Source organism: Siniperca chuatsi, linkage group LG2, assembly GCF_020085105.1.
Source record: "Siniperca chuatsi isolate FFG_IHB_CAS linkage group LG2, ASM2008510v1, whole genome shotgun sequence".
NCBI classification, from domain to species: domain Eukaryota; kingdom Metazoa; phylum Chordata; class Actinopteri; order Centrarchiformes; family Sinipercidae; genus Siniperca; species Siniperca chuatsi.
In genome coordinates this window covers 2576167-2597865 of record NC_058043.1, presented here as the reverse complement: position 1 = coordinate 2597865, position 21699 = coordinate 2576167, and the positions used below count along the sequence as shown (strand labels likewise).

Sequence of the window (21699 nt, the reverse complement as noted above, 5' to 3'; positions counted from 1 at the left end):
TCCTCCTTTTGTTTCTTGTGCTATTAGCCACTGTTGGTTTATCTTCTTCCAGATTATGCCATTTCTTTGTTGTCTGACTCAGTTCGATAATAATAAAAACAGGATTACCAACCAGACAAAGCGGGCAGCTTCCCTGGGGCTCCACTTCACAGACCACAACTTTGCGGTCATTCACTTTACTGCTCATTTGTTTGGGAATTTGCACCATTAAATCACATTATTTACCGAAACGATGAGGTAGCTTCTGCATTTTGACCTAATCTTGAGGCCCTGTCTTGTAGAGGGGCCCTGTGTCAAAATGTAGTCTTAATACTTTTATTATTCCAGTTTATATTATGCTCACATGTTGTATCTAAATAACTATGTGTTTAATAAATTTACCACAAACTAACTAACACACAGTAAACCTGGTATCCGGTACAGGAGTACTGGTTGGTTTCTCTGGGCCAAAACAATTAACCCTTAGCAGGTTAATCCAGCCCTGATAGCTACATTTCCTTTTTTTAACTTATCCAGAATGCCTGTATGGGACCCACATTAATGTGTTTTGCCTTTTTACTCTTGAATGTAGTAACAAGATTTTATATATTACATCCTAAAGATTACATAATGCACATGACTAAATACGCGGCGGAGCTGATGCTGAGTCGAAGCATACTAACACAATCAAAATGACACACGGCTCAACAGCAGAACTTCCTCTGACTTGGAACCGTAATGGCCGGCATCTGTGATCGGATGCTTAAATCAAACGGTAAACACTTGCGCATTTCCCACATACAGCGCTTTGCTTTAACACTCACTAAAGTAACATGTCAGTAACTTGAAATAACTCCAAATCTAATCAGAGTTTCTAATAACAATGATACAATATGCACAATGCAATAGTCTGAAACTGCATGTTATACACTCCTGGATGTCTTCCCACAGCATCTCCTCCTATCCAGCCACAACTTGTCTTTTGTGTGTTCTTCTCCCAACACTTTGCTCGCTGGGTAACCCTCTCTGTTACCCCTCAAATTCAACCAAACCCTTTTTAAGACTGCCTCTATTCCAGGATTACTGGATATTACAATCTCAACACGAATTGTGTGAGTTATTCTACCGTCAGAAAATAAACAAGTACCGTGTGATCGACTTATCTGGCAAAAACAGTTTAAACCCTTAAATGTTTTTATGTTTTTATTTTACATCATTTTGTGGCTTATTCACATACAGTATAACACAGTTTCATTACTCCTGATCTCCAAGTAGAGGTGTGAAGTTTGAAAAAAGTTTTCGTTTTGCTTATGAGCAACACACAAGTGTATATAAACACTGAGGAAATGCACTAAATTCTAGTATATAAAGAAAGAAAACTATCAAAAATAGAGTTCTTTAATATACATTGACGTGAATAATAATTATTAGTTACATGGCAGAATGAGCTATACATAATGTATTTTCAAGCAAGGTCCATTTCATGTGTGCGTTTCCACTGAGGCCTGTATATATTCAATCCATTAGTTATGTTGTGAAGCAGAACAAACATAAATAGATGTTGAAAACATTACATGTTTTTGTTAAACACAGTATAATGTGTAGCAGTACGTTGGGCAAACACTTTTCTTGTTTAGTCTTCTGTCATTCATTTATACTGTATATGTAATATACATATTTCTGTCTGCATTGCGTGTGAGATCCTGATACATTTTCACCTGCATGCCAGTCCATTATGAAGAATTAGCAGTTTTGCAATAAATTTCATGTCAGCTATCTGGTGCCATTTTGCAGGTGCACTGATGAACTGGCTGTTTTAGATATTTTGGATAGAAAAAGGGACATACTAGAAAAAGGATTGTTCAGTCATGGATATTTGTAAATTCATAACATTTAAGTAAAAGTAAATAGTCTGACAAGGTTTAATACTTTAACCCACTAGTCTCTCTAACACTACAAGTAGTAACTTTAAACTCAGTTAGCTTGAACAGTTTTTTCTTGCATTGCTAAGCTAATTAGCTTAGCTGGGTAATTAGCTACTGCTAATTAGGATATTTTAGCAAAAGCAACTAATGTTAATGTTAAGGTACAACTGGGAGCCACGACAAACGGTAGCTTGTGTGCTTAACCGTGTCTCCTGGTTTCTGTTCAGATGGCCAGATAATAACAGGATTTTGTCGTAATTCTTAAATGTGTTACACACCCATAACACTCGTGTGTGTGTGTCATGAGCTGACTTATCATCCAGACACCTGATGCCACCATGCTAGTCTGAATTTCATGTTACAAAATAACATTTTCTGTTTTAGCTGAAGCTTGGAGTCCAAACAAAAATGAATATTGCTAATAATATAAATTCAGAGACATAAAAGGTTTTCTACACGTCCATTTCTGTGTTTTTGTCGTTTCTAAATGTCACAATATTCAGGATGAGCATATATGTATCTCTTTTTTTTTTTTTTATTACTGTCAGTCTTTAATGGCAAATATAGTTGGTGTCAGCGGGCATTATTTGCTCAAAAAGCAACATTCTTGATTAAACCTTTCCTTGTCCTCTGCATGTACAGGATCTGTCGTCCATGGCAGTCTCTGTGTCCTCCAGGTGACTAGAGGGGGATCTCAGGAGGGTTGTTCCTCCTCACCCGGGCTTTCCTGCTCTCCTGTTTCAGCTTCAGAGTGCGGAGTTTCTGCTGCCGGCGTTTCTCGCGGTACCACAGCTGCTCACAGTACTCGTCCACGCTCAGGCTGTTGGTCCCCACCATGTGCAGGTCTTTGTAGCTCCTCAGAGGAAGCTGCTGAGGATGCTGGGGCAGCCACGGGTTCCTGTGTCCCGGCAGCGGAGGTGGCGGATGAGAGGCCCCCGACTGGAGAAAGCCAGCAACCCCTACCCCAGCTGAGCCAGTCTTCCCGAGGACCCTGGGGCCCGGGTGGTTCGGGCTGTGGCTCTGCTGGTAGCGGGTTGGGTGGAGGCTGTCGTTGGGGATGACGTGAACACGGTATCGGGCCAGGACCTGGCTGTAGGAGTGCTCGTGGCTGGCGCAGGTGTAGAGGCCCGTGTCAGCCAGCTCTAGGTGTTGAACCAGCAGCCCCCGCTTCATGTGGAGGGAGCGGCTGTCATCGCTCTGAGGGAGCTAAGAGCGGGAGAGAAGGTGACAAAAGAGACAGACAAGAGGGGGATGTTCAGGTTGTCAGGTGACTCTCTTCTAATTCACACGCACATTTAATACCACGAGACAGTACACCTATTGCCATGAACCAAACACATTCAGGAACTGTTCCAGCTGAGGTGTCCAGTCTAAAGATCTGAACGAGCCAATAAGCATGGGCCTCAAGGCACAGGGGCCCCACGGGTCAGGGAAAGTCGGAAAGTCACAGAGGTCAGTTAAAAGTGGGGGTGTTCTGTTTGTGAGTCTTTTAATATTGAGAATTTGCCAACCAAGTCCAGTGTTTGTTTTTGTTTATTTTGAGGCTACAGTAACATGTCGCCGAAATACAGTCAGATTAGTAAAGCAATTTAAATCAGATTGACGACAGAACAGCTCTGCTTTAAGAATACAGAACCTGCATCTCAGGTTTCCTTCATTGGTTTGCCTTCATAGTTTTTATAGTGTGGATCTGCAGTGGCAGGGAGCTTTGGACAGGAGTCAGACAGCCTCTCTTCATCGCCAGTGTCTACTAAATACTGAAGTTCAGGTGCAGTTTTTCAACCAACAGCAGCGGCCTGGGTCTCTTGCTCCTGTGTAGAAGGAGTGGGGGGGCCTTTTATACGTCTGCGCCCAGGGTCCCATTGTCTCAATATCTGCCGATAAGGTGTGGGTCCCATTTCAAACATTAATATATAACCATAATGCTGTCTATGTCTAATGTTAGTCTAAGTTTAAAGTAACATTGTCATGTTAGACCACAAAGCTCACCTTTTTTAAATCAAACTCAGTTTAAGGGATTTTCACATTTTAAGGATTACACAGTCATCTATGGTATGGGAACATTTTTACAATGTTCTGGCTTATTCAAGACTGTAAAAACCCTTTGGAAAATCATCAAAGTTGGATTTTTGTAAGGCTTAAAACAAGGCTTTAGAAAGCCATATCCCTCAGGACACCAACAAGGTTTTCAACTGACAGCAGCTCTCTTTCTTTCAGACGAAGAGGATTTGTCTGTTCCCTCACACAGTAGGTCATAGTCCTCTAGTTTGTGAATGATATCTATGTATGTACAGGGGATTTAATTTGAACATAAAGTTAATATCACTGTAAATACAGTAATAAAAAGGAAGTTAAACATTCCAAAATCTGAGCAAGAAGCAAAACTTCATGGCAGTGAAAACAGTTAGAGTAGATTTCTGAATTATCCTTGTGATGAATTTGGGAAATATTACCACCAACTGATGTTTGCTAAGAGAATCGGGTAAGGAAACGTGCGACCCACCTCTCTGCTTTCTTGCGTCTGACTGAGAGCTTGCTGCCGGCTCTCTGTGTGCTGCACCGTCCACCTGAGCTCAGCCCGCGGCGAGCGAGGAACACACTCCAGGAACGTTGAATTTCCCTCCACACCGTAAACCAGCTTCACCTCCACAGAGTCCGAACCTGACGGAGCAACGGAGGAAAAAAAACATGTGAAATCTTCAGTACGTCCGGTACGAATCTGAGAAAGGAGGGATTATAAGAAAGTGTATCCCTTTCTCTTGACACTTTACAGGCAGAGAAACAAAAATGAGCACAGGCACAAGCAGATCAAGAACAAGAAAACATATTTTGAGAAACATTTATACAGCATTTTATTCTTTCCTTAACTGTAATAATCATTACTGCCACCAATTTGGCTGGGAAGCAGAGAAACACGCAATTACACAGCACAACCTCTAGAGCGCGCCCTACTTCTGCCTGCAGAACAGAATTGTAATAGAAGGTTTTTGACTGTGTATTCTCGATCAGTACAGTATATGTTTTGCATTATGGTAGTTCAGCAATAGTACGTGACTATTTTTGCAAAAATAAAGTATGAACAATCGGAAAAAGTGACATCGACTTTGCAAAATGAGTGATAGTAATACAAATTTAAAGTATGGCTCTGTTAAAATGATAGCAGTGAAGACATTCAGTGTGTCCCAGCTCCGTACGGTGTACTATACATACTATACACTAATTGTCTTAGTATACTGTTTTTTTCAGTTAGTGTATGCAATATCAGATGTCAATCAAACTGCAGATCAAACTTCAAAAATACACAACAAATGTTTTACTTAAAAATTGTGACATTTCCAATCAATTTATGTATTTGCAGTCACACTACATACTGCTTCGATTGAATATGGAAAACATGTTTCTTTCCAAAGATGGATACAATCAGAGTCTCTTAAAAGAAACTTCCTTGTACCATCATCTCCAATTTGGACATTTTATATGAAGACTGTTTAAGCACATGTATGTGAGTTCATAAAATCAGGCTGTGTGCTCTTTTAAGCTTCGCTCGCTGCCAAAAATCAAACACAGTCAGGGATTCGCGCAGATCTCTCGTGGAGCCAAACAGCCGTCCCACTGTGACGCTTTACATTCCAGCCCCACAATGGCACTTCAAAATACATAATCAATCACAGAGTGTATATGTAAGTGGAAATCCTCTCTTTCTAAGTACATACTAACCACACCGGTCGTCCGTTATGAAACTGATGACAGGAAAATGATTCAAACAGAGACAGTTTATTCATATCAGATGGCAGAATTCCTTACCGTCCTCTGTGATTGGGCACTGACTCCAGGGGTCTCCGTACTTTATATCCTGTCTCCGCGCCCGCCTAACACACACACACACACACACACAAACACACACTTTTAAAATATGCCTGTCGTCTATATGCTAGCAATTGTATGAACTATGTTGTCTTAGCACGAAACTTTTAACATAACTTAACATACTTTCTTACTGAGTTTAGTTTTATCAAGCGCCTTACTGTTTCATCTGATCTCTCGGATTATTATTGTCTGTATTGATGATGTATGAAAACATGTTGATAATGCAGGTTACTGTCTGTGACTGAAGTGTGTGCGCACTACAGTAGACAGTAGACTCATCAGTTAAACAACAGCTGACAGCAGCAGATAATGTGGCTGCCTTTAGATAAAGTCGTATAACAGCATTAAATCCTCCTCCTCCTCACTGTTGTTGCTGGGCTTCTGCCGGCTCCTCGGGGGTGAAAATATGAGGCTACTGTGATTATGAATGAGGAAACACGGAGCAAGACCAGGCTATGAAAATACAGAATGTTGTTTCAGCCATGGTAAAAACTGTTGTCATGTCTAGTTTGACCTCCCTCTGTCGTTTGCTGACCCTGCTTCCCTTCCCTGCACCCCCTCCAGTCTTTGCTTCGTGTCCTTTAGACTGTAACATATCTAGAGGTCTCTCCACCCATTCATTTGTCATCCTTTCCTTCACATACTCTCACTCCATCCTTCATCACCAGGTCTCTTATTTTTCTCTCCATTAGTCTTCACATTTATACTCTGATTTTGTCAATGAAAGGGTTTTAACTCTCTCACTCCTCTCTCTCTCTTGCCTTTCAGAAGATGTCTAGTTCATTTCTCTCTCTCTCCCCCACTCCTTCCTTTTGTTATTCTCTCTCTCTAAATGTTTGGGGAAACACTCAAAGGCACAAGCATAACCACTGATTTTATTCTAAGATGGGATTCGTGGGACTCTCAAGGGAATCATTCGCTTAATAAGGCAGAGATGATTATCCCGCTGACTCCAGAAACATCATGATGTCAGGATCTCACAAGATTTTCACTCATGTGAACATTAATATGTGCATATAAATGCAACATGTGTAATGATCCAATTTTACTGAATCTGAGTTATGCTGTTAACACGAGCCGCAACTTTAGCAGCGCGAGTCTGGGATTGTTAAGGATAAGTGAGAAATATGTAGGTTAGCTGGCTTAATATCTTAAAGAAACGCTTATATTCAAGTTGCCTCAATTCATCGTAAACTCTTTCTCACTAATGATGAACCTTGTTCAGGTTTCAATGGCTGTGGAGTCAAAAGAAGCTCCAGGATACCATATTAGCAAACTATAGCTTGTATATAACTATACAGTATCAGCTGATATCAGCTTGAAAAGCAATACTGAGATCATGTCAGTTTCATTTTTATTGCTGTTTTTGACAACTTGTGCAGTTGACATTTTGCTATTATCTTTGCTCGGAGTACGGCATTCGATATACCTGCCAAGTAACAACAGAAACGTTTCATGGTCATAAACAACCCAAATTGTCTAATGTAAATACAATATGTGGTGGCACGTGTGGTTAACCCATGACACCTGGGCAACTTTGATGTATATATTGTAGATTTTTAAACATTCTGACTTGAGGAAGATCAGTGTGGGTTGAATCATTGTCTATTCAAATAAATGTATGTTTTGGAGTCAGTGTGCAGCTGTGACTCTTTCACCAATGCAGCCTTGAAAAGCCTAATTTTTGTCTTTGGCCCTGAACTTGTAGATTTTCAAAAACGCATATCAGCATTAGCCGTTAGCCGGGTGGGAAAATATCAGGAATTGGTATCAGCTTCAGAGCATTTTTATAAAATATAACTCTACCATTTGCTGACCACTGTTCATGACAAAGACTGCGAACAGGAAGCAGATACAAAAGATTAAAACTGTAACTCATCCTGATAATCCTCTGGTGGGTCTCCCCTCCCCGAGCCTCTTTACCTCTTGCTGGTGGGGAAGAATCTGGAGCAGGTCTGTCCGTCCCAGGAGCAGTAGGGGTCTCTGGCCAGGCAGCACTCAGCGCAGTCGGCCCCGTATAACTCGCACCTTTGGAGCCCCAGCTGGGCCACACCGAGCTCGCTGGACACATACAGCTGTTGCTGTGGACGAGAGGGAGGGAGGGAAGAACAAAAAGGGACAAAACGGAGATTAAGGATGACGGAGAGTCAGTCAGAAAAGAGAAATATGGTGAACTCCCACTACATATTTCTTTTAAATGTATCTCAACAAGCTTGTTTGCTTTTTTTATGAATATAAAAACAAGTTAGCGGAGGAGACTATGTTTGCATAATCATTGTAAAGTCATAACTGAAAATTCCTTTTTAGAGGCTAATTTTTATATAAAATATTGTGTCTTTATGTTTCTTTTTATTCCTTTTCTTTAATTTTGGGTTGTGGCATTGTGGTAATTTCTTTGAGTGACAGTGTGGATTTAATCTTATTAAAAGTCATAACCTCTTTTTACTTTCACATTTTTAATTTCCTAAATGAACCAGTTTTCCATCAGATCTACTTTATATCTACTGAAATGAAAAAAGGCCATAATCTGTGTTTCTCCTTACACGTTGTAAAGTTTGTAAGTAGCTGCTCTAAATAAACATCACAGACACACAGAGAGACAGACAGGAAACAGGCGGACAGATAGACCTACTCTCTTGGTTGACAGCTCCATGCTCAGGATGGGAGTGGGACTCTGCAGGATTAAAGGGGAAACGGATGGAATTAGATACTTTCCTCATTACACAGAAACACATGACAGCATTTATACATTCAGTATGATGCATAATGACATTCATAGATGTTTATGATAACCAGGGTAATGGTGTGATTTAATGAATAGAAGAACAATCAAGGAGAAATCGGACAAAATCTTAGTTTTTAAGATGAATTGCAACCGCTTTATCAACCTGAATTTGTCTACTGCACAATTTAGAGAAATGCTTTTGGGAGTATCATTGTACTGTACACATTGTATACTAACACACTTACTGTACAGAAATTCATAAACATGAAACACAAGTTGGTTTTTATACTGCAATGGATAGCAAAATGAATGGCACCAAACAGCTTCTTCTAAATCAAGCAAAACACAAAACTATGCTAACTGTGTGCAGACAACCCTGGAATCTTGTGAGGAAGACGGGCGGCTTATAAGATTAACACAAAAACCATCGGCATTGCTCTTTAACTACACTGATATTTCAGGTTGAGGAATTCCTCAAAGCTACGTTAAAGGGCTGCGTCTGGCTTTGAGGTCAGGGCAACTAGTGAGATTAGAAATCCAATGAGTCTCTTTTTTTCTTCAGAAGACTAAATTACCCCGCAGCTCCATTTTTCTGGCTCACTGACTTGTTTCAGCGTTTCACAAAGGGAGTGAATGACCCCTGACCACTCTGAGTGGAGGGGTCGAGCCGAAGGAGGAGGGAGGGATAAAGGAGACTCAGAATACGATAGCGGGGCGGGAGGATCTCTACAGTGATCTGGCTATCCTGTGTCCTGTCACAGCCAGCAAACTGACCAACCATTCAAGTGCCTCCTCTTTGAAACCCAGTCAGGGTGCAAAGCAGCCTCCTCTGGCTCAAACCCAGACTTTAGTGGATAGAAAACTATGAAATAAACATCCCATGCCTGTATGCTGGTTTCCCCGTGTCCCTGTTTTGTGTGAGGCTGGTGGAAATGGGTTAGTTCCTGTTTTAATCTCAGTCATAAGTAAACAGACAATGTGCATCTGGTATCCTGTTTGTTTGTTGCTGTTTTTGCATGTTGTGGTTTTCTGTCTTTCCTCCTTCCCTCCACCTGTGCTCTGTTTCAAACCTCCCTAAGCCTCATTTCCTCATGTAATTGTCTCTTTCCTTTTCTTTCACTTCTTTTTTATTTCTCTCCTCCACATGTTCTCCTCTATTTATGTGTCTTCTCTTCTGTTCTTTTCCATTTGTTGTCCTACTGTATTTCTCTATTTTGGCCTTTTCTCTCGTCTCCTTTCGGCCCTCCTCGCTCCTCTCCTGTCTTTCTATTAGCTTATTTACATCGAGGATCTTGGGAAAAATGTGACCTGCTATCTGTTTTTCTGTTTAGTGGAGTTATTTCTGACAAATATGTTCCATTGGAAACTACATGCAAGGTCTCACGCAGCACATCACATGGTGCAGGCAGATGGGCACCAGGAGACACCAAATCAGGCTCTGTGGTTTTAGCCATAAAGTCCCGTGTAGCTACATGTGTGTGTTGGCTGTGCAATGGGACCTTTAAGCTTCTGTGGGACAACGTGAATAGAAGAAATAAACTAAAAGTACCTTCCTGACTGAAAATGATCACTACGATTCAGGTAAACAGGTGTTGCACTAATAACATCCAAATATACTTCACATGAACTTGTTAACTTGAATTATTAACACACGCACTGATATGAAACTGCCACATTTCAGAGTGCTTTTTCTTACACTAATGCGAGTATGTCGCATGAAGAAAACTGTCAAAAGTAGGTGTCGTTGAAAAAACTTTATTGATTGAGCTGTATCTCACCCGGAAGACAGTCAGCTCCTCTAGAATGATCTCCTCTGTGTCCCAGTTGTCTTTGATGACGGACACAGCCTTCACCACCTTTCCATCATCTGGAAAACAATACACACATAATGTATGTACACTGGTGCACACACAGTAGTTATAATCTATTCACTGAGCAGAGAGGCTCTGGTGTATTACAAAACCACACCGAGAAAAACGTTGATTCATTTATATTTAAGCTTTTTGAACTCTGATTGTTCCCCTAGTATTACATTTCAAACAACACAAATGCTTTCACTTTGGAAAAATGAATTAGGCCGACCTGTAGTACCAAACACGATGATGAGACTTGACTGTTTTCTGTCTGACTGGGGAGCTCGAACAAAGAATGCCAAAAATGGATGTTGCTTTTGTTTCCTAATCAAACTGAAGGATTTTGTGTTTATTGGTTTTTATCGGTTTACTGGAAACAACATGTCACAGCGGCACAGTAGATGCCAAGCCTCCATTTCAGTTGGTATAAAGTTTTGTTTAATTTTTTTTCCTATTGCCATGGTAACGCAGGACACAGTCTACAGCGGTAACCTTAGTAAAGGAGGAATCCAGAAGCTAAACGCACACAATGTAAGAAACCTCAGGGAGGATTTCTGGGATTTTGTCTGGGACTACAACTGCTACACGCACACACACGCACACACATCAGCTCATGAAGACACACATTTGTACATAAACATACAGAAATGCAGACATTCAAGTACAATAACTGCACGCACACACACGTAGTGTCAGGATGCTCCCAGGGAACCTCATAAACCTCCGAGAACCCGCTGTGTGTGTGTGTGTGTGTGTGTGTGTGTGTGTGTGTGTGTGTGTGTGTGTTTACAGCTGTATGGGAGTACCAGACTGAGACTATTACATGCTGTGTGTGTATGTGTGTAAGTGCGTGTTTATGCATGTGTGTGTCTACAGATGAGTCTGTCAAACAAGCCTACCCTACATGGACAAAAGATGTAACTGGATGTCTGCGGCCACCAGAGACCTTTGTAACATTTCATTTCACAGTCAAGATGAAATCTGGTAACTTTGTGTTTGTGCTCCTCTGACAGCAGGCCGGCATTTGTTCTTCTCTGAGTCCCAACCCAATAACCTGAGAGACCACAAATCAAGTGTGAGCTTAAGCTTATGTATGTGTACTGTACAAGTTCCTCATTAAATATCTCCAAAATATACAGGATGTAGAGTGTAAAAACATTTTGTGAGCCAAGTATAATGTTCTGCAACCAGTAGTTGGTTCAGTTTAACTGACGTCCACTGTTCTGTCATGTGACCAAACAAATACTGACAGACATCTTTTATCTACTCTCCAAATGCCCTCGTTGGAGCATTATCTGAATATAATACACTGATTGTAGCTGTGTTGTGATTGTTGATCTGCAATCAGTTTATTGCTAACCAAGCTATCCAACATACTAGCTGTCTAAGCAAATATGTTGCCAATACAACAGGCTAAGTAACATAAATTGAATGACTCTTGGGCTATATTTTACTTTAATTATTTTATTCTTGTGGACCCTGTGGACCCTGTGGGGACTTAATGTTGATCTTTCATTGGTAATACTTAGTTTCTTCCTGGTAGGAGGGACAATGTAACTAATTTAACATTTTTTCTATTTTGTGAATCCAGTTTCCTTGTTTCTGTACGAATTTATTTTTGTAAAAACTAATGGTGCAGGCAGACCTAAATTCGCATCCCATTGATTTCTATTAGGAACGGGGTGAGAGTTCAGTCTGACTGAACTTTGGCATGCAATATCGCAAGGCTCGCCAGTGTCCCGCCAGTTTGAGAGAGGGAACTGACCTCTCATTCAGGAAATATTGTTTGTTTATATCCTTGTTTTACAACTGCATGATGAAATAATAGAAGCAGCAGAGAAGACGGGATGAGGCTTGGCTTTAGAGAGTGCAAGGACAGTCACAGAGGTTAATGACAGTGATATGTTTGATAAGAAGCTGTACGACTAACAACTTCGTAGTTGTTAGAACGCTAGCCATGCTAGCTCCCAGAGTTTATGTCTGCAAACCTCCACACACTATTTCATGCCCGCCCCCTGCTTTTAGCCACACCATGCGAGTAAATTTTTGCTGAGCAAATTTTGGCCTGACTGTAGCTTAACTCTTGCTTATCAAATCTCATCTTTTTCTAATTTCTAAGTCACTGAATTCGTTGCCGAATAATGTTCTCACAGCTTAACAATTGCTTCCATTACCAACCGCTGTCCTCAACCTTAGCTGTGAACCTACTTAGTGAGGGCTGAAGATGTGGCTAGTGTAAATTACGCTGTTTTGACTTTTGAGACAAAATGTAAAAACTACAATCACTTTGTGAAAGTCACTTTGACCTAATTTTGATTTTAGCTGAAAATGAACTCTTGTTCTGAAGAAACTAAGTAAACTCACGGTTCAACCAGTTCTGTATTGGTGGCCACTGAGGACTCCATTGGAGTCACATGGGGTTAACATTTCATTCTCAAGAACACAGTAATATTAATGGATGGGTAAGAGGGTTATACCGATTCTCCAGCTTCCTGCTTTAAATGATTTCCTAAACATTTTTTATCATTTAGTTTGAACTTTTACATTCTCTGTGGCGCTCCAGGCTATAGCTGCACCAGCTTGAAGGCCATTGGGTGTTCACATTTGAATTATAATTAGCAGGTCAGTTTTGAACTTCAGATTCATGGATCTGGTCCTCTGCATACCACCTTTATGGAGGAACCTGGTCAAAAGCTTAGCAGCAGCTATTTGGACCACTTGTAAACGATCAAGGGAGGCTTTGCTGAGGGAGGGAAGAGGGAGTTAACCATTATCATTATCCATCTCCACTGGAGACACAGTGGCCCTGAGTTTTGCAATGTTTCTCAGCTGAAAAAAACAGGACAGAATCAAACACTTGACATGTTGGTCCAAAGTGAGAGCCTGGTCCATAGTGACACCAAAATTTCGTGGGGAGGATTTAACAGAAGAGGAAAGAGAACCGAGACCATTCATTCACTGAGAGACAAGACTGGGTGGAGCAGAAATAAGAACTATGTTTCTTCTGGCATTGAGCCGTAGGAAATTATCTACCATCCAGATTTTTATAGAGTTTAGGCAGTTATTTAAAACCGACAGTTTTAGGCTTAAATACGATGTACAATTGAATATCATCTGCATAAGCTTAAAGACAGTTTTTAAGACAGAATGTAACTTTTCTAAGATGACCTAATGTGGAGTTAAAACAGCAACATTAACAGGGATGAGCATGTGCTTAAAACGGAATTAGAAAGCCACAACTCAACTCAGTGCATGATCTCAGAGTAACCTGAAGACTTTTCCAAAGTATATTTTATTTTTAGAATAAACCCCCTTGACGTAAGCACGTGGCTAAGCACATTAGCCATTAAATGGAAAAATTATCTATCAGGTGGGAAGACAAGTCAAAAGATTCATCTTGGTTGCACAATGTGAAAATCAGAGCACTTGAAAGAGCAGAAAGAGCATTTATCAGGCAGGTAAATGTGCAGTTGAAGGGGAGATGAGAGATGTTGGAGAGGAATCCACTTAGAGGAGATGCATTGAGCTGCAGGAGCACCTCTGGCCCCTCGGCCTGTCACCAGCAGTTAAATAACCTCCGTCATTTATCACACACACAACCATTCACTGTCAAACACACACACACAAACACAGAATCACAATTACCTACATACAGCTTCAGGGGTTTTTACACATACCAGGCTATGCAGCTGGTAGCTCACCTGGTGTACGTATACATGGTACGTAGCGCGTACCATGTATCAAGGCTGAGTCATTACCGCAGCGGCCTGGGTTCGAATCCAGCCCGGGCCCTTTGCTGCATGTCATCCCCTCTCTCTTTCCCCTGCCTTCCCCTCTGTCTCTATTGTGACCTGTTTCTCAAGTTGTGACTATATTTCCTATCCAGGAAGCCACAAATGACGACGTGTTATTTTGTTTGAAAATATAAAACAACAGAAAGTAACTAAATATAGACAAATGCTATATGTGATCGTAAAATGCATTATGTTTGGTTCACATACAAATTGAGCATGGACGTATGTAATTTCAGGCAAACATCTTTGTTTGGATTAGGAAAATACAGCTGGTGCAGGTTGGTTAAAATGGTTAGATGGTTAAAAAAAGTCTTCTGGAAACACCTTTAGAACAGCGGAAAGTTTTGTTAAACAACCTTCTGGGTTTTTCAAAGAGCGCCGGGTTTTTATTTTTTGAGAAATCGTATGCTCAGCTCTGTGACTTGACTGTAATGATAATACATGAGAGGCACACACTGGACCTTAATGCTCTTTAAACATCTATCTCTTATTCTCTTCTACCTCAGTCCTAAACTCTTGATCTACAGTATTTTGTGAACATTCGTACCTGTATGTTCATTTTAGAGAAACAAACATTTTTGGAATGCCAGCTGGATACCTTAAACATCAAAATATAACAAAGTGAGTCATTTATTTACCCAGAGTGAAAAGGAAATTTGATTTCTGACGTTTGCGTGTTCTGTGTTCAGTTTAATATGCATCATAAGTGGCTGTGTGTCTCATTCATATCTCTTCTTTCCCCTATGTTTCTCAGTTTTTCTGTTTTGAAGATAGTGTAGCGCGCTACCTACATTTCCCACCATCTATTTCTCCACCTTCCACGCTCCATGTCTTCTACCACCACATCTATCAACATTAACCCTTGCTCTGGCCTCTGTCTAACTTCTTTTAAATCCCTTTTCGCTTTTATAAAAAAGCCTTTGTCAGTTTGCTTCATCCCAAATGTCTTTCCTGTTTTCTTTTCCACTCTTGTTTTCAGTTTTTTATTGCTCTGTCTTGCTCTTCTGATCTGTGTTTCTTACTCTTGCAGCAAAGCTCATTATTATTTCTCACCTTTTCTGCCTCACTATATTTTTTTCTTTTCCTTCAACATTATCCTCTCCTCTCACTCTTTTTTTATCTAATTAAATTGTCACTAATCACATATAGTACCAACTGGAACAGTGCACACACTTCAACTATCTCCAGTGCGTCAATTTCAACTGACATTTCAACATATTTTACTTCAAAATAACAGTTAAACTACTTCCAGTGCTTACATACAAACAAATTATTTTACTGCCTAAAGGGTTTAAATTGAAACTTCAGCTGCTTTCAGTGATTACACTTCAGCTGACACCTCAACTTCTCGTGCATACATTTCAACTGGCACTTCACACCCTTGCAGTGTTTTAACTTCAACTGACACTTCAACTCCTTTAAGTGTTTCAGCTTAAACTGCAACTCCTGTACAATATTTTACATGCAAAGAATTCACATTTTAAGACATCTTAACCTGCTTTCATCTCTTTTTCTTCAAATAACAGTTCAACTGCTTTTAGTGCTTACTCGACAACTGGCATTTCAACTGCTTTCAACAATTAACATTTTTCTTTTACCTTTTAGTGTGTATACCTGCAATTTTCACCGTCACTTTTCTAGTTTTTCTTTTCCTTTAATATCTCCTTCTCCTCTTACTTTCTCTTACTCTCTCAACTCCCAATCACTCTCTCTCTTCCTCCTCCTCACCTGTGCCCAGGTGTAAGACATCGTAAGGTCCTTCCTCTGCGTCCACCCTGTCCACTACGACCCTCTTTAACATGTAGGGCGCGTTGACCTGGGTCAGGATGGGTCTGCCGCCCAGAGGTAGGACGGGCTCCCACATCAGCTGGTGCTGCCGCATGAAGCTCACCACCTCATCTGGGAAGTCCTTGGTGGACTTGTGGAGAGCGTCATAGGTCTCGCTGGGACACTGGGGGACAAGTCAGAGAAATATTACGAGGAAAAACGTCAATGAGCGTGTTGGGAGGCTGAATGTCAAATCAAGGCGTTGCAAGAAATCAGTGTTAGAGGTTTAGGGTTAGCTAATAGATCATTTTAACACCTGGGCATACACTATTCAGTGGTTCCCAACCTGGGGAAGATGAATCTGAGGGGTCACAAGTTCATTAAAGAGATCAAAAAACACAAAATGACATTTTTGACCTTCCTCAAATGTTTTTTTCTTTTTCTTACTGGATGCTTTTATCTCTTCAGGTCTCTAAAAATCTTACATTTGAAACAATTTGAGAAAGAAAATTCTTCAAAAGTCTTGTTGAATTGCTTGCAACACATGTTCACACTAAAGCATAACCTGTGACTCGGGGGTGCATGTAGACATTTATTTGTTTTAAAGGGTGCCAAAAAGGTTTCGGAGCCAGTGCACTATTTTGAGTGATAATAGACAATTAGCATCATCCAAGAAAACTAACCTGAGTAACAGAAGGACTGTTTTTTTTTTTTTATGCGAGCTAGAGATTCATGAGTTTTGAAAAATTTAGCATGATAAACTCTCCTGACTAACGTAATCAGGACTTTTTTTGCAGTTATATAAGATGCACAACCATACCTATGCAGTGATTTTTAGCTGTGAAAAGCCGTCTGTTATCTTCATCATAATAAAGTATTTAAAAACTATGCTAGATTTATTAGATTTTTAAAAGTTTATCAATCCCCTATAAGGCAAAGTCCAACCCAGCCTCACAGTATTTATGATTACCTAGCATTACCTGGTAACAAATTAACAAAGTGTAAAATAATGTATTTTAGCTTAGAGCACATGGATGATTATGTTGTCTGTGTTACTAAAGCTTAACAGGTAACATCACAAACTGATTATTCAGTCACTATATTTCTTTCTTTTTTACCTTTTTTACATTTCAGACACTCCATCTAAGTGCAGCTTAATTTTATGTCCACTTACACACTCAAAACAGACAAAGATTATAGCAGAAACAGTGAAGAAGCAGGGGATGAACAGATGGCAGACAGACGAGGAAAGGAAGGTAATGTAAGGGAGGATGGGGACGTTGCCATGATTACTTTCAGATTGTGTCAAACCATATGTTGATTTGTAGAGAAAGTCATATGTTTGCCTCGGGGAAAGGATAACAAGAGAAAGATGGAAAGAGGAAAAATGCATAGCAGGAGAGATAGATATGCTGAAGAGATGACATGAAGATTGATGCACTGACTGATAAACTGGATGAACAAAGAAAGAAGAAATGTGCAGCACAGTGAAATGAGTTGAATTGGAGAATATTACTTTCTGTGCAGTATGCACATGTGTGTGTGCAGTGAGTCGGTGACCAGAGGTTGTGACCACAGCGTTTCATTTTGCTTTTAATCATTCTGCCTGACCCAAACCTCTCCCCCTTCCACACACACACACACACACACACACACACACACTGACGTGGCTGACCTCTTCTGCAATCAACCACGTGATACAAAACCACTTCACACAGAGGTGAATTCCCCAACAGGGAGAATGAAATAACACCTGACACGCTCAAACACTAAAACCTCCTTCAGCCTTCCTGACAAGTTGAAGTTTCCCAGAGGAGTTCACTGCTGAGGTGTTAAATCACCAGAGATTAACCCTCTCACAGCTTCATCAGCTTGTTTTCATTAGATGTGTTATGTGTGTTTGGAGTCTGATCTCACAGGAAATTCTTAGTTATTCACACAAACATAAATACCATCCTGTGGTCACTATATTTACAAAGAATTATGGGCCATGAATTTTAATAAGCAAGTGACCTACACCTTACCTTATCCTTAAAGGGCCAGTGCACGCAATTAACAAAAAACATATTTTGTCACTTACAAAAGAGAGTTTGGGTTTTATCTGTGAGGTTTTGAGATATCTGCCTCTTAAATTTCTGCCACAATCTTAATGCAATGGAGGTGAATGGAATTTTATTTGTGATGCTAAAAGCAATAAAACCCAATAGATGTATTACATGTACTGGGGGTTAAGGGGATAAATATCTCAAAACCTGGAAAAAAAACCATCTGCATGACTAAATACCACGAGAGGTAAGTGAGAAAATATGTTATTTTGTGCGTGTGATTTGGTTGAACTGAAATTTTACATCATGCTTTACTCACCAAACACGCCTTCATCAAGGTGAAGGTATCTTTTCGTTCTTTTGTGCATTGAAGCTCACACTAGTGTGCACCTCGCTGTGTGTGTGAACCTTTAACCAAAATAATTAACCCTGAACTCAACACCAAAACCACCAAAAGTCAAAACCTAACTACCTTACATAGGTGTGGTGGCAATGTTGCAGTTATTAAACAAAGATAAAATCTTGCAGTGTTGCAACAAAAAATAAGTCTGTTAATTTTTGTATGATATGATCAAAAATATGTTTTTTGTAGGTTATGGTTGTGAGAATACTTTGGTGTCTGTGCGTGTGTGTGTGTGTACTTACAGTGCCAGGTCTCGGATAGGGGATGCGGTCCTTGTACTCCACCCAGCGATAGTCAGGACCTTCTTTATGGGCGAACGGCCCGTTGAAGGCAGCACGGATAGACGCCATGGAGTACACACACACTGCTGAACCGCGAAATATAGAGCTGTAGGAGAAAGCGGAAGTTGTTGATATTGGTTGCAGTAGAAAGGTACAGTAGGAAAAGTAGAGGGTTTGAGGGAGAGAGGGGTTGAAGAGACAGATTAAAAGCAAATGAGAGTGAAGAAGAAGACAGAGAGAGGGGGTAAGAGCGGAAAAAAAGCAGAACAGTTAGAGAAGAGAAAGGGAAGAGATGGAGGGATAGAGTGGCAGGAAAGAAGTTAATGAAGAGAAAAGAAGAACCAATTTATTCACAATAAATAGTTCATAGTGTACAGGGATGCTAGGTGCTCAAAAACAAAATATAAAGACAGAAGGGGATGAAAGAGTGAGAGAGAAAAGGAAAAGATGAGGGGAAGGGAGAAAAGAAACAGGACAGGATAGAAAACAGTACAGCAAGGAAGGATAAAATAGGTGAGAGGGAAGGAAGGAAGGAGGGATGGGAGGAGATGAGGGAATGAGCAAGGGAGGAGAGGAGAGAAAAAAGGTGGGAGTGTTTTATTACATCAGGATTACAATAACACACCCAGCCGGGCCTCTTCACCTCCGACCCCGACACCCACCCACACCCGACCTCTGATCCTCCGTCCCGCTGGGCGTGCACGTGCCGGCCCGCCTGTGTGAAGGAGGAGGAGCTCTCCGCTGTTCCTCTCACCCTGACTGACTGTCTAAAGACATCTCCTTCCTTTGTTTGTGCAAACTTTACACAAACCTTTTAGGAAAGTCACAAAAAGTTCACATTTTTCTCATATTTTCTTTGGACTAAATTTGACTGTTTACGTAAAAAACAGACAAACAAAAGACAACAAAAAGTAAATCAATTCAAATAAAATGTGTTCTCCACTAGAATGACTTACGAGGCACTAGACCATAATGTGGGGAGATTCACAGAAACTATGCGTGAAACAGTGAAATTAATAACTAAAATATTAGAAAAGAAATCTTAAATGTTTACAGATTTTGGTTGGTTGGCTTGTTCTTAAAGTTGGCTCTGTTTTGTTTTCAAAGACAAAAAGTCTTTGAAGTGATTTTACTGAAATAAAACAGTTGCACTTGGTAATACTGTAATGCATTAACTAAATGAATACACAGTTTCCATGGATGACTGCAATAATGAACACTGGTTCATTGTAGGGTTTAATCCCTGGTTATCAACCCGGGCGTTAAACTATTGGGCTAAACTACAGTTTAACATAACATTAAAAGTAGTCTGTACTGTGCATTACGTAAATATGAATGTATTCTCACCTGGATGTACTGAAGACCCCATAGATGGTCGGGTTTTGAGGGTCCTTGGTCTCCAGAACAAAGATGTCCTCTAGAAAAACATAGTGACAGCTTTAAAATTCAACATTATGAATGAAGTCAGTTTCTTCGAATCTAAAGACATTGATGTATCATGTATACACAGGTCAGATGTTCTGTCTTATCCTTAGCTGGTCAGTCACCTGTAAATCACTTTGAATTGCACTAATCTATACAAATAAAGTTTAACTTATTGACTGATTTGGCAAAAATGCATAATATCTGGAAATACTTGGCGTTCATTCTACACTGTTGTGAACTAACCTGCCTAATTTAATAAAAATAAACTGTAAATTGAGCACAAAAAATTAGTCAAAGAGAGTTTATAGCTTGATCAGTTGGGCGAGGGGAGGAGAAAAGATGGAAGGAAAGGAGGGACAGTTCTTGCTTATCAAACGTTGTCCTCCATTCAAAATTGAGGGAGAGGAAGTAAGAAATAAAGGAGGGATGACAGCAGGGACATAATATCAAAGGTCTAGTCCAGAGGAGTTAAATGCGAAGACGAGGGTGGTGAAGAGGCAGCCAGAAAGGAAGGAAGAGGAGGGAAGGGAATGAGGGTTACCTAGCTCATCAAACTGTGTGTCGACTCCAGACGGACCGGGGACAGAACAGACCAGCCTGGCTTTGAGGAAGGTGGTCCACCGGTTGATCAGACTCCTCCTCCCTCCTACGTCATTCTGGATTGAGGGAGAGAAGAGAGGGCGAAGTATGAGAGATGAAGACAGGATGGGGGACAATGAGAAGAAAGGCAGAGAGAGGGAAGGGAAGCACCAAAAGGAGACTTTGAAAACAAAAGATGTCGTCATTCACAATCTTTCTCCCACGTTACAGATTAAATGTGTATAACTCACATTTGAGAGGCTGGAACAATGGCTATACTATATTAACAATTATCAAAATAGTTGCCAATTAATTTTCTGTCAATTGGCTAATTGATTAATCGACTAATCATTTCAGCTGTACTTGTATAAACTGTTGGGTAGTTTAATTTGTAACAAAAGATCACATTTTATAAGCAAAAATCTTAATTTGTAAAGTAACTAGTAACTAAAGCTGTACAATATTTCCCTCTGAGATGTGGCGGAGTAGAAGTAGAAAGATGAAAAGAAAAGACTCAAGTACAAATACCTCAAAACTGTACTCATAATGTATTTAGTTACATTCCACCACTGCTGACTGACTGACGTCCTGGAGTTCTGTCTTTTTGTAAACTTTAAGCACATTTAGTCTCTGCCTCTGTGTTTCTACCTTGCAGACTCGAGCCACGCGGCTGTACACCCTCTTGTCCCACTGTCCGGCCTCCACCGCCCTCTCCTTGAAGAAGAAGTAGACCTTGTCGTCGTCTGGACTGTGAGTGTCGGGGATGGAGAAGGAGCCCACGAACTCCGGCTCTGAGAGGGAGACGGGACAGCGTGATGGAGGGGTAGATGTAGTTTCATTTACGGATGCGTCATTTTGGGATAACATGCAGCTTGAATTAAGACGGTGTAGTCCCTCATTCGTTCAGGAGTGTTCTATCGTAGAAAAGGTTTCAGTCGTAGTCATCTGGACACTGTTTTCAGAATCAAGACGTTTCGGCTCCCATCCGGAAGTCATTCTCAATTGTGAAAAAATGGGACGGGAACTGGAAATTTAAGCTACTCTGTGTTACATAAG

General features: G+C 40.5%; 1 protein-coding gene across 2 annotated transcripts in view; it reads right to left on the bottom strand.

The window, feature by feature from the left end:
* Positions 1 to 1169: 1169 nt before the first annotated feature.
* The window catches only part of si:dkey-49n23.1 (semaphorin-3D), a 103119-nt gene continuing 82589 nt past the window's right edge, over positions 1170 to 21699 (bottom strand). For both annotated transcript variants that reach the window (XM_044183200.1, XM_044183191.1), the window contains exons 8-18: positions 21292 to 21434; positions 20606 to 20720; positions 19987 to 20056; positions 18601 to 18745; positions 15872 to 16094; positions 10275 to 10363; positions 8404 to 8445; positions 7695 to 7852; positions 5709 to 5773; positions 4408 to 4565; positions 1170 to 3110 (exon numbers count right to left, since the gene is read on the bottom strand). In XM_044183200.1, the coding sequence (XP_044039135.1) occupies positions 2586 to 3110; positions 4408 to 4565; positions 5709 to 5773; positions 7695 to 7852; positions 8404 to 8445; positions 10275 to 10363; positions 15872 to 16094; positions 18601 to 18745; positions 19987 to 20056; positions 20606 to 20720; positions 21292 to 21434 (1733 nt within the window). In that variant the 3' untranslated portion in view covers positions 1170 to 2585. The remainder of the gene's footprint in view (positions 3111 to 4407; positions 4566 to 5708; positions 5774 to 7694; positions 7853 to 8403; positions 8446 to 10274; positions 10364 to 15871; positions 16095 to 18600; positions 18746 to 19986; positions 20057 to 20605; positions 20721 to 21291; positions 21435 to 21699) is intronic.